General features: G+C 43.5%; 1 protein-coding gene across 1 annotated transcript in view; it reads left to right on the top strand.

The window, feature by feature from the left end:
- The window catches only part of myo10l1 (myosin X, like 1), a 37,335-nt gene extending 27,539 nt beyond the window's left edge, over positions 1–9,796 (top strand). The window contains exons 21-45 of the mRNA XM_040137728.1: positions 41–158; positions 302–408; positions 541–823; positions 974–1,457; positions 1,509–1,710; positions 1,750–1,846; positions 2,019–2,142; positions 2,292–2,430; positions 3,410–3,514; positions 3,628–3,723; positions 3,834–3,927; positions 4,022–4,077; positions 4,397–4,539; positions 4,823–5,017; positions 5,247–5,404; positions 5,506–5,626; positions 6,141–6,289; positions 6,671–6,819; positions 6,907–7,114; positions 7,652–7,788; positions 7,983–8,106; positions 8,193–8,546; positions 8,995–9,171; positions 9,256–9,447; positions 9,692–9,796. Of these exons, the coding sequence (XP_039993662.1) occupies positions 41–158; positions 302–408; positions 541–823; positions 974–1,457; positions 1,509–1,710; positions 1,750–1,846; positions 2,019–2,142; positions 2,292–2,430; positions 3,410–3,514; positions 3,628–3,723; positions 3,834–3,927; positions 4,022–4,077; positions 4,397–4,539; positions 4,823–5,017; positions 5,247–5,404; positions 5,506–5,626; positions 6,141–6,289; positions 6,671–6,819; positions 6,907–7,114; positions 7,652–7,788; positions 7,983–8,106; positions 8,193–8,546; positions 8,995–9,171; positions 9,256–9,447; positions 9,692–9,796 (4,117 nt within the window). The remainder of the gene's footprint in view (positions 1–40; positions 159–301; positions 409–540; positions 824–973; positions 1,458–1,508; positions 1,711–1,749; positions 1,847–2,018; positions 2,143–2,291; positions 2,431–3,409; positions 3,515–3,627; positions 3,724–3,833; positions 3,928–4,021; positions 4,078–4,396; positions 4,540–4,822; positions 5,018–5,246; positions 5,405–5,505; positions 5,627–6,140; positions 6,290–6,670; positions 6,820–6,906; positions 7,115–7,651; positions 7,789–7,982; positions 8,107–8,192; positions 8,547–8,994; positions 9,172–9,255; positions 9,448–9,691) is intronic.
- The last annotated feature ends 2,248 nt before the right edge of the window (positions 9,797–12,044 follow it).

The raw sequence follows: 12,044 nt of genomic DNA, 5'->3' as shown, positions 1-12,044 counted from the left end.
TATCTGTCATTCTCCGTCTCCTGTCTTTTCTGCCTACCAGGTATAAGATTATTGTGAAAGAAAAAGCACCAGCAGCTGGAGATGATAAAAAGAGGAGTACAGACCTTCTAATGAAATATGACAAGACCAAGAAGGAGTGGCAGTTAGGCAAGACCAAGGTAAGATTTAGTCTTCCAGACTCAAGAAATCAGTAATGACAGGAGTTTTGAATAGCACCAGTAACATAATCCAAAGTAATTAAAGGGGTTTTCTATACATTGTATCTGACCTCTTGTGGTTACAATTTACCTTTGCTCTGTAGGTGTTTCTGAAGGAGTCTCTGGAGCAACGTTTAGAGAAAGACAGGGATGAAGTCCGACGCCAAGCTGCCATGATAATCCGAGCTCACCTTCTCACTTTCTCTGCCAAGTAAGACCCTTCCAATAGCAACTGAAATTTTGGGCATCTAAGAACAAAGTTCTAGCTCAGTGACACTGGCATTAGATATATGTGCTAGTTCTTATTCAATGTATCTTATGTCTATTCCCATTTTGTGCACAGGAAGCATTTCAAGTGTGTACGTGCCAGCGTCGTCACCCTCCAGAAACACTTCCGAACGCACATCCAGCGCAGGCGATTCGTGAAGCAACGCAAGGCGGCTCTGGTACTGCAGAGACACAGGCGTGGTCAGGTGGCACGTACTCGTGTTCGAAAACTCCGAGAGGAGAAGAAGAATAGGGAAGATGAGCAGAGGAAGAAAGAGGAAGAAGAGAAGAAAACAATTGGTGAAGGGGAGCAGGAGGAAGCGAATGAAGGAGCAGAGAAGAACACGAAATTGTCAGAGGCAAGTGGGGTTTTTTTCAAAGTCTCACCAGGGAAGTTGCTGCTCATTCTGCTTTCTTTATATTTTCAGAATAAAAAAAAAGTCTTAGAAATGACATTTTTAGCAATATTTGATGCTCAATATGTACCTTTCTCGCTCTCTTCTCTTCAGGATGAGGCCCGGCAGATGGAGGAGATCCTTCAGTTGGAGCGAGAGATCGAGCGCTTGCAGAAGAAGAGAGAGGACGAGGTGTCGCAGCTGTGTGAGTCCTCCAAGCAGGAGCTGCAGCTGCGCCGGGACGCCGAGCTCAAACGGATGAAGAAGGAGGCATCTCGCAAGGCCACAGAGCTCATCGACCTCCTGAACTTCGGAGGTGTGGATCCTTCGCTGGGAGCAGTGGGAGCTACGGCTGCTGCTGAGGTGAAAAGTCCGAAAGGGGCAAGTGCCACTAGAGGTGCATCCAAAGAGGAGGAGGTAGATGAGGGCTTCCATGCAGAGGAGGAGTGCATCCCTCTCCCTGACTTCCCTCCTCCTGCTGAGACAGATGCTCCTATGGATCAGGAAATATTTGCTCACCTCCCTCCTCCCCCGCCTGCCTTTGCTGAGGGGACAGTGCCTCCTGCACCACCTCCTCCACCTCCTCTGCCCACAGACGGTGTACCTGTTGCTGGAATTCCTTCCCCTCCTCCACTCCCTCCACCTGGAGATGGCTCCGCTGTCCCTCCACCTCCAATTCCTCCTCCTCCACCACCTTCACCTCCCCTGGGAGAAGGGGAGAAGAAAGAGGGAGCCAAGGCAGAGCCGGAGAGGAAGGTAAGCATGGTGGAGAGCCTGGTGGACGGGGAGGAGCCGATCTACAGCATGCCGGCAGACACCGAGTCGGATTATGACCAGGAGGAGGAGGAGGGGTCCGTCAATGCTGGAGACGATAGCTCCGTATCCGGGAGCAACCGCGGGAGCACTGCCGTGACGGACGAGGAGCACCCGAGGAAGTCGACCTGCACCAACGCCAGCATCGAGTCCTACAGAGGCAGCTCCGACTCTGTGAGGACACACACTCACACGCATCCTCACACGCGTGCACGCAGATATGTATGAGCAGCTATGCAGTGAAAATTTTTGTTTTTCAAAATTTTACTCAGAATTGTGATAAACTGAAAATGTGACATAGTAAATGAAAATAGTTATCAACTAATGTTATCGTTTGCTGTTCCAGTATGCAGACAGTGATGACGAGCACGATGGGATGATGGACACCGATGAAGAAGTGACAAACGGCAGAGTGACTTTGCTTAATGGAAATGGACCGCCATATTTCCATGGATACCTCTACATGAAGGGTGAGTATATAGTAGGGGTTTCAATACTTTCTTTCAAAAGTTGTCGGTCTTATTCTGAAGTTAGAACTTTACTACCTTTTAAATTTGACCTTCAATGCTTTTTTATGAGTCTAATCCCACCCCCACCCCCCAACCCCTTGCTGCCTCAGCCGGCCTGATGATCCCGTGGAGGAGGCGCTGGTGTGTGTTGAAAGATGAAACCTTCATGTGGTTCCGGTCCAAACAAGAGTCTCTGAAGTCTGGCTGGCTCTACAAGAAAGGAGGAGGCCTCTCCACTCTCTCACGGAGGTTGTTGTAGTTGTTACTGAGTGAAGCCTGCATGCTAATTAAATGAAACCACGTCTCTGCTGATGTGAAGGTTTCAGTTGTTTGATTATGTAGTTGTCCAAGGGGTTAAGAAGATCCTACAAACCTTGAAAATCCTTTAAAAACTGTAAAGTAAAGGAGTTGAACATTTTCACTTTCACCTAGCTAAAGGCAGTGCTTTTCTTCTTCACTCTTTAAAAGTTCATAGTATGACACTTTTCGTGTGGCCCCAGTTAATTTCTGCATGAAATGAACACTTTAACTGATGGTTGCATGTTAGCAGAATTGTTCGAAAGACCTTTCACTATCTTCAATGGCATGCCTTTATTATATCTGAATGACCAGGTTAATACGTCTTGAGTTGCTTAACATCAGTTTTCTGTTGTAGTATTCGGGTTATTTGTCTAACTTGAAGCTTTAAACCCTCTGCAGAACTGGAAAAACTACAATCTCCTACTCAAGCCGATGTACTGTGACTTTACTGATATTATGCTTATCGTTTGTTGATGATATACTTAAAAAAGTAGATCTTTCGTCTTTCGAAATGTATTTAGAGTAAAAGTTACTGAGTTACTTGTAAGAGGAAAGAGGACACTGTTGAATGTCATCTTTATGAATTAAAAAGGCTGAGAGGAAAAGATTCAGCATGGATGGTTTTAAGTGAAAAAAAGGAAGGTGTAAAAGAAAATAAAACAGATTACTATTATTCAAGAACTACAAGTACATTGAAAAGTTTTTAGATTGCACTAATATGGATTTTGTGAGTAGTTACTTCCACCCTTGCATAGATGCTTCATAAGCCAGAGGTATTCTATATAAAGAAGCAAATTCTCGTTGCATTGCAGGTCGAAATTGAACCTCAATGTGCACGTGTCATTTATAGCCAAGTCAAATAAAACTCCCTAATGTCCAGAGTGTGTTATCTTGGCCCTTATTTTCATTGTGTCTCTTTTTACCTCAGAAACTGGAAGATGCGCTGGTTTGTACTGAGGGACAGCAAGCTGATGTACTATGAGAATGACAGTGAGGAGAAGCTGAAGGGAACCATCGACATCCGGGCTGCCAAGTATGATTCAAAGGAACTCCGGCCCCAGAGCACACGCACACACGTTGTCATATTCGCTACTGCTTTCTTTTCTAGACAACAGCTGCATTTGTTTCCTGTTTGTTTGTGCGCAGGGAGATTGTGGATAATCACGAAAAGGAGAACGCTCTGAACATCGTGACAGATGAGAGGACCTATCAGGTGTTTGCTGAGTCACCAGAGGATGCAAGGTGCGGTCGCGACTTAAGTCATTGTGCAGAAAACTGCAACATGTGACTATTTATATCTGAGTAGACTGGTGTCGTGTAATTTGTGACAGCACCTCTGTGTCTCTGTGCAGTGGGTGGTTTAATGTCCTCAGTAAGGTGCGTGTGTGCACTCCTGAGCAGCTGCTGGAGATGTCCCATGAACAGGCCAACCCAAAGAATGCCGTGGTCAGTCTCTAAAAACATGACGCCCATAACTTTTTATGTGTTTAATAGCGCACCATTAGTTCATGTGTTAAATCATTCTCCATTCCTCCTTCAGGGAACTCTCGACGTTGGGCTGATTGACTCTGTTTGTGCATCGGACAACCCTGATCGGTAAGTTGCACTGATCATCAAAAAGGAAGGGAAATGCTGATTAACTTAGCATGCCTGGGACCATTTTATTCTTTGCACAGCTTTTTTCAAATTCGCTCAATTTGATCGCAGAAGATTTTCGGTGTCAACGAAAAATCTCAAAATATAAAAAAATCTCAAGTACAGTTTCTTAAAAGGAAAGAGAGAGGGCTTATTTCTAAACAGTTCTGCTGGTGCGTTGATGTTCTCCAAACATACATGGATATGTCCATCTTATTTATACAACCCCAAAAAACCCTTGAGTATTTTAAGGTCTAAGTCTATCACTTGACCTTTGCAGGCCCAACTCTTTCGTCATCATCACTGCCAACCGTGTGATCCACTGTAACAGCGACACACCAGAGGAGATGCATCACTGGATCAGTCTGCTGCAGAAACCCAAAGGAGACGCCCGGATCGATGGGCAGGAGTTCCTTGTCAGAGGTGAGAACTGTTTTTTTTGGGGGGGGAGGGATATTCATAAGCTTTTACATGCACTTTTCTATAGTATGATTTTAGTACTTTTTGGAACTGTAAGACTATAAATATGGTGTTGATGTTTATATAATTAGAAAAAAAATGTTTAAAATGTTTAAAATGTAATGTTTAAAAAATCAAAACTCACACTGAGTTATTGCGTAACCCTGCTGTCACTGTTATAATCATTTACATTCTTCCTTGTCTCTCTGCCTCTTTCCCCCCCGCTTGTCCTTCTCTGCTATTTCAGGGTGGCTCCAAAAGGAGATGAAGACGAATGCTAAAAGCACCTCCCTGAAGCTGAAGAAGCGCTGGTTTGTTTTGACCCACAACTCCCTAGATTACTACAAGAGCTCAGAGCGAAACTCCTCCAAGATGGGAACTCTGGTCCTCAACTCCCTCTGCTCCGTCATTCAGCCGGATGAACGAGTGCACAGGGAGACAGGTGAGGATGACGGGAAAAGACAGAAAGGACAATTTAATGAGGGATTTGACATAGGAGGTGAGGGACTACATGCGCAATTATACATGAAAAATGTACCAGTAACTGGATTTCATTCAACCAGATTACAGAGAATATATCTCAGATATAAAACCTAAGTCTGCTCCCCTTAGTGGAAATGTTTTTGTTTCATTTTCAAGTAGTAGATGCTGATTGAGTACAATTTTTACAGGTTACTGGAACATCATAGTGTACGGGAGGAAGCACTCCTACCGACTCTACACCAAGATGCTGAATGAGGCCATGAGATGGACAGCGGCTGTACAGGGAGTCATAGACAGCAAGACCCCCATAGAAACTCCAACTCTGCAGCTCATCAGAGACATCAAGGTAAAACACACAAACACGCACGGACACAGTAAGAGAACGTTTAAATTTCATCAGCGGAAATGTGTTGATAAGTTGAATTTAATCTCCTCGTGTCCCCTCAGGAGAACAGTGTGAACCCAGACATAGTGGAGCAGATGTACAGGAGAAACCCCATCCTCAGATACACTCAGCATCCTCTGCACTCTCCTCTACTGCCGCTCCCCTATGGAGAGGTCACCAGCCGTAAGTAAAACTCCAACTCTGCAACTCATCCCCTAAAAACAGCTCTTTCTTTTTCCTTGCCCTCCTCCTCTTCATCCTGCTTCTCATCTTCTTGTGTGCATTAGAAAGCTTCCGGGATTTGTTACTGTCCTCTGCAGGTGAAAAAACATCTTTTCCTTTCTGCTATAACCTGTATGAGCTGATATAAACCACCTGTGTTTACCAAGTTCAGTATCTACTTTTCAGTGAATAAATAATTTTGCTTCAGGTACACGAATATGAAGAAGATTAAGTACCTCGGTCTGACTGGTCTTAAAGCCTTTTATTGTCACACAGTTTGCAGTTTCACACTGAAATAGATCATGAGGCTGAATATCAATCCTATATTCTATTATTACGTTACTCTAAACCCATCACAAAAAATCGTTTGTATATCATCACTGTTATCGCTGTCATCCTCAGTTTAACCAATGACCACGATCACGTCTCTCCTGTCTTTTCTCACCTTTTCTTCTCTGTGTCTCTCACCGTGCAGTGCAAAGGCAGCAGGGTTACGCCAGCCTGCAGGACGAGGCGGTGCGAGTGTTCAACTCACTGCAGGAGATGGAGACTCTGGCAGACACGGTGCCCATCATTCAGGGCATCCTGCAGACCTGCCAGGACCTGCGCCCTCTCAGGGACGAGGTACTTAATTTCTCAAAAATCTTAGCAGAAAACGACTTTTGTTTATAGAAACAGTTAGAAACAGACTTAAAATTTAATAGAGCAACACAGTGGTGTGTATTGTGAGCTTTATGAAAATATATTATAAGTTGTTAAGAGTTTAACTTCTATTTTTTACTTATAATGATATTATAAGTTTTACAAGTATTGCAGAAAGTTTTTCCTGGTATTACCTGCAAATATCATGTACTTTTTTCATATATGTAGTTGTGTCACAGTGCTTTTTCCCCATAACATGTAAGAAACGTAATGTGTCTGCAGAAATTTGACACTTCTATCTGTTGTTAAAGGTTGATTAAAACTTCAGATTTCTCAAATCCAATCCATATTTCTGTTTTTCAGGTATATTGTCAGGTGATCAAGCAGACCAATCATGTGCCTCAGCCGAACAGCCCAGCCAATCGGGCACACTGGCACCTGCTCACCTGCATGAGCTGCACCTTCCTGCCCAGTCGAGCCATCCTCAGATACCTCCGCTTCCACCTCAAGAGGTTGGTGTGTGTTTGCAATAGTAGTACTTCTCTGATATGTCGTTCATGGAATAAAGATGGAATAAATGTGGATGTGATCTGATTCAGGGTACGTGAGCGTTATCCTGGCACAGAGATCGAGCGTTATGCTGCTTTCATCGGGGAATCCCTAAAGAAGACCAAGACTCGTGAGTTTGTTCCCTCTCAGGAGGAGATCGCTGCCCTGCTGGTGAGACAGGAGATGAGCACCACCGTGTACTGCCATGGAGGAGGCTCCTGCAAGATCTCCATCAATTCACACACCACAGCTGGAGAGGTGCGCATCAAGAAACACACACACACATACACTGACATATCTTCTTCTCCAGCCTGGAGGTACAACACTGGAAAGATAATATCAAAGCCGCGCTAGCAGAGAGTTGCTACATAGTTCTCTGTGTTTGATTATGTAGCACTAACCGCTCTACGTGTAGTGAGTAATATCCATCCATCAGTCATACACTCATTTATTCTGAGGGGAACCACCGTCACTAGTATTGTGTCCTGATTTATGGGATCTTTTCCCCTCTTTCCTTCCTCTTTTATTGTGACAAAATATATATCAAGGAAAGTGTGTTCAAGATAATGAGGTCAAAAGATGTCATATCAAGTTGTACTACAGTTGTAAAGTAAAAAACATGAAAAGTAGAAGTAGAAAAAAATAAAAAAAAACCATAAAAGTGGGGAAAAAAAAACATCTGCAAATAATCTGCGATTATTTTTGAAGAGAAATCTAAATTTAAGTTCCAGTTCAAGATCAAATGAGTACATTTTAGAGTGAACACTAATCTGTGTGTTAATGTTGCTGCTGCAGGTTGTGGAGAAGCTGATCAGAGGCCTGGCCATGGAGGACAGCAAGAACCTGTTTTCTCTGTTTGAACACAACGCCTTCACAGACCGAGCTTTGGAGAGCAGAGTGATCGTGGCAGATGTTCTGGCCAAGTTTGAACGGTATCTCATTTTCGGCATTAATCCGTGAGAATTCTATTTACACTGATCTCAATTGTTTGGTTGGGTTAAATCATGTTAGTGTAAACGCTGATTTAGAGATGATTCAAACTGGCCAGTTTAGCTGTTGATGGTTGTTTTGGTTCATTTTCCTGTGCATGGGGATTCTACCTGACTCTGCTGTATATGTTTTCCAGATTGGCAGGTAGTGAAGAAGAGGAGGAGGAAGGAGAATGGAAACTCTACTTCAAACTCTACTGCTTCTTGGATGTGGAGAGCATGCCCAAAGAGGGAGTGGAGTTTGCTTTCATGTTTGAACAGGTGAGATTTACTCCACAATAGGGGGGATTATTCAGAAAAGGTCAAATAAATACTGTAAAATGCGTTGCTGTCTCTTTCTCTCTCAGGCTCATGAGTCTCTGATAAGTGGTCACTTCCCGGCCTCAGAGGAGACTTTGCAGCACCTGGCCGCTTTGCGTCTCCAGTACCTCCACGGTGACGGGGCAGGTCGGGCCGGGTGGAGCCTTGGAAGCGTTTACCCAATTGGACGTCTCCGCAATCGCATCCTCCACTCCACCAAACCAGGCGTGGGGGCTGTCGGTGGAGCTGGAGTAGGTGGGGTAGGAGGGGTGGGAGACATGAAGGGCTTGGCAGGAGGACCAGGAGGTGTGGGCGTCGGGGCAGAGAAGCGAAAGACCCCAAGCTTCCTGGACGGTACCCTGAGGAGGAGCTTCAAGACTGGTTCACTGAAGAAGCAGAAGGTTTTAGCCCATTTACTAAAAACCCTGGATACTTTGAATTACACCATACTACTTTGCAAACTGTGCAGTGCGGACTTTTTGAAAGCACTTAAACTGCTTTACCATGTACTGATGATGTAACAATGACAGAGAAAAATGCAGACTTACACAAGTATTACATAACTCAAGCAAGTGGCATGAGTACTGCTTTATTTTCATATGGTATGGAACTGAATGGAAACAAACAGAATCTTGTAACATGGCAAAAATACATCAAAAAATGTAAACTGTAAAGGGTGCATTCAAAAACATAATTTGGTGAACTCATTCCTCTTAATGACTGCTTGCATTTTCATTCTGAGAATCAAACCAATATTTCTTTGTTTATTTGAATAGAAGTACTGTGGAATAACTGATTGATAGTTTGACTGAATATTCTTCATTGACTGGATGACCTGTCTCCTTTGAGGTGGAGGAGGAGCAGATGTTGGAGATGTGGGTGAAGGAGGAGACGTCTGCGACACGGACCAGCGTGCTGGAGAAGTGGACCCGGCTGCAGGGAATGCCCCAGCACCAGGCCATGCTTAAATATATGAGCATCATTAAGGAGTGGCCTGGATATGGATCTACCCTGTTCGACGTGGAGGTGAGAGAATAAGAAGAGAAGATGGATGGCGTAATAAAATTTGAAATGTTTTCTTTTAAAATCTCTACTCTCTTCTCTCTGCAGTGTAAGGAGGGTGGTTTTCCTCATGACCTGTGGCTAGGTGTGAGTGCTGACAATGTGTCTGTGTATAAACGAGGCGAACCTAAACCTCTGGAGACCTTCCAGTACGAACACATCACCTTCTTTGGAGCTTCGCAGCCCTGCACCTACAAGATCATCGTGGATGAAAGGGAGATGTTCTTTGAGACTCCACTGGTGAGAGAACATTATTCATTGTTTACCTTTTAGTTCTCTTTTACCCTCTGGGGACCATGAATGTAAAAGTTTCATGTCAATTCATCTAACATTTGAGCTATTTTAGTCTGGACCAAAGTGGTGGACTGACCAACAGAATGCCATCCAAAATCTTACACTCATATTTTAGCACTTAACCACACATTAATGCAGACATGCATTATGTGCAGCACAAACTGAATTTTTTTGTTTTTCTACTCTTTAGGTCGGAGAGATCACCAAGATCATGAGGGCCTACATTAACATGATGGTGAAGAAACGTTGCAGCATCATGTCAGTGACCAGCGTCACCAGTTCCTGGGTCAGGTGATTGCCACCAACCAGTCAGCGCCCTCGATTCCTCCAGTGGCAGACAGATGCCTTGGCCCCCGCATTGGTTGGTTGGTTTTGATGGAAGCAGTCGCACCAACCAGCTAATCCTCAACGTTGAATCAAGAGTGGTGGATGAGGGCTGAAAGCAAAATGGGGACAAGTGGACACAGAAGCCAAACGCACACTCCACGGGCCTGGGTTTCACTTGGGATAAAGGATCTATATAAAAATGAGCATGACAAAGAAAACAGCCTGTATTTTGGGAGGGTCATTTCAAATACATAACCCCCAGTTGTAGTCCTGCATGTAGATGTTCAAGCACACTCCAAACTTCTCTCCGTTTTCTTTTCCGGACAAACAAAACTCAGTAATTTACAAGCACAACTCAGCTGCCCAGTCTGTCCCAGGTGGCTCCCTTTTCCCCCACTGCACTGCCAGACAGAAGAAAGCCACAATTTCTCAGTTAAATTTCTTTCTCACTCCTCCTCCAAGTTCAGAGTCTCTCTCTTTCTCTTCATGTGTCCTCACTCCTGTTGCATCTTTATTTGCTATTGGTATTACGTTACATTGCGAGATTCTTGTTCTTGCTTGCTTTCTCTCTGTTGTTCTCTCTTTGTCTTTTAATGTGTAACATCAGCTAGATTTACATCCGTTCGTGACTGAGAAAAAGGACTCGATGACAATTCTTCTTCAGGGCTACTAACGGCAGAATAAGCTCCATGCCCGACATAGTGTTCACTTGCTCACTCGTCAGTGCCACCGTGTGGCCACAAGAAGAAAACCAAGCCAAAGGAAGTGGCTTTAAATATTTCTGAACAATATCAAATACATATTCTTGAGAAGAAAGAGCAGAGATTTTGCTTAGGAGGCACTCTGGTCATATTTAGATGACATAAAGAGTCTTTGCATGGTTAACAGCCTTGTGTGGCTCTGTGAAGAGAACAATATAAACCAGAATAGTACGAGACAAAACATTTCCCTATCTGTCTACGTATAACACACACTGCATAAATCTAATGTATATTCACTTACACGTAAACATAAACTTAATGAACATGTATCGTTTTGTACTGTATATCACACAATATAAGAGTTATTATTGAAATTTCAGTGGCCACTGCACTGTACAATATATAGATGCCATACTAAATGCAATGTGACACCTCTCGTGTAAAATACATGCAAGTGAATGGTGTTAATAATGACCACTGTATGTCTGGATATGATGCCAATACTGTACATCATTCACTGGCTGTGCCATTAGTGTGACTCACAGAGAATAAGACTTAGCAAAAACACAGACTATAATGAGACTGGCCGCTATGGTGGTCATGTTTTCACAGTGTTTTGATGAATTTATCATTGTTGTTGTCTGTGGGACTCACTCTAAAGCATCAATCGGAGCCATAAAATATTGTATATCTGTGTCCGCTCATGCTATTCTCAACTTTTCTTTAGCGAAGAGATCAGTGACTTAACCAATAATGCATAAAAGCTCCGGTTTGTCTGTGTTTCAAACCTGTTTATGATCATGTGACTTTTATTACTGGTACCAATCTTATTACCATATGCCCCCTGGTATCTTAACCACCCTGAAGTGCTGTGTCGGGAATGCTGCTTTCTGTATGTGTGTGTGTGTGTGTGTGTGTGTGTGTGTGTGTGTGTGTGTGTGTGTGTGTGTGTGTGTGTGAGCGTACTAATGGTGTAATGCAAATGGTTGGATAAGAAAAGGGAAATGAGAAATGAGAAAAGAGTATTCCTTGGAAACATGACTTTACAAATAAGTATTTACATGACTAACCTTTGCAAAGAGTGGTATCGTGATTGTGATTTAAAGGGAAAAGCATGAGATTTCAAGGGAGGGTTATTTATTTCTTACTGTACAGTATGTGTTGCAAGGTGTGTTCGGGAAGATAATGTATTAAAAATATACTGGATTTTTTTAAGTCTGCAGTGAAAAAGGAACAGCTAAGACACTGTGAGGAATTGGGTTCGGAAATGGTTTTAATGGTGCACTGGGAATGCCGACAGTCATCAGTGCTTTGTGCGTATGTGTGTGTTTTCGGACTGAAAGTGAAGTCCCTCCTCTGTCGACATCACCTGACAATGTGGCACTGCAGGTAGACGGCAGCATCCCTCATGTATAACACCTCGAGAGGCCAAAAACACAAACTGTTTCCCCACATCAAATATCCGGGGGGGATTACTTAGATAACACAGTCCAATGAATTGTTTAATTTGGTTGG

Source organism: Xiphias gladius, chromosome 10 (genome assembly GCF_016859285.1).
Source record: "Xiphias gladius isolate SHS-SW01 ecotype Sanya breed wild chromosome 10, ASM1685928v1, whole genome shotgun sequence".
Taxonomy (NCBI): Eukaryota; Metazoa; Chordata; class Actinopteri; order Istiophoriformes; family Xiphiidae; genus Xiphias; species Xiphias gladius.
This window is presented reverse-complemented; position numbering and strand designations above follow the sequence as displayed.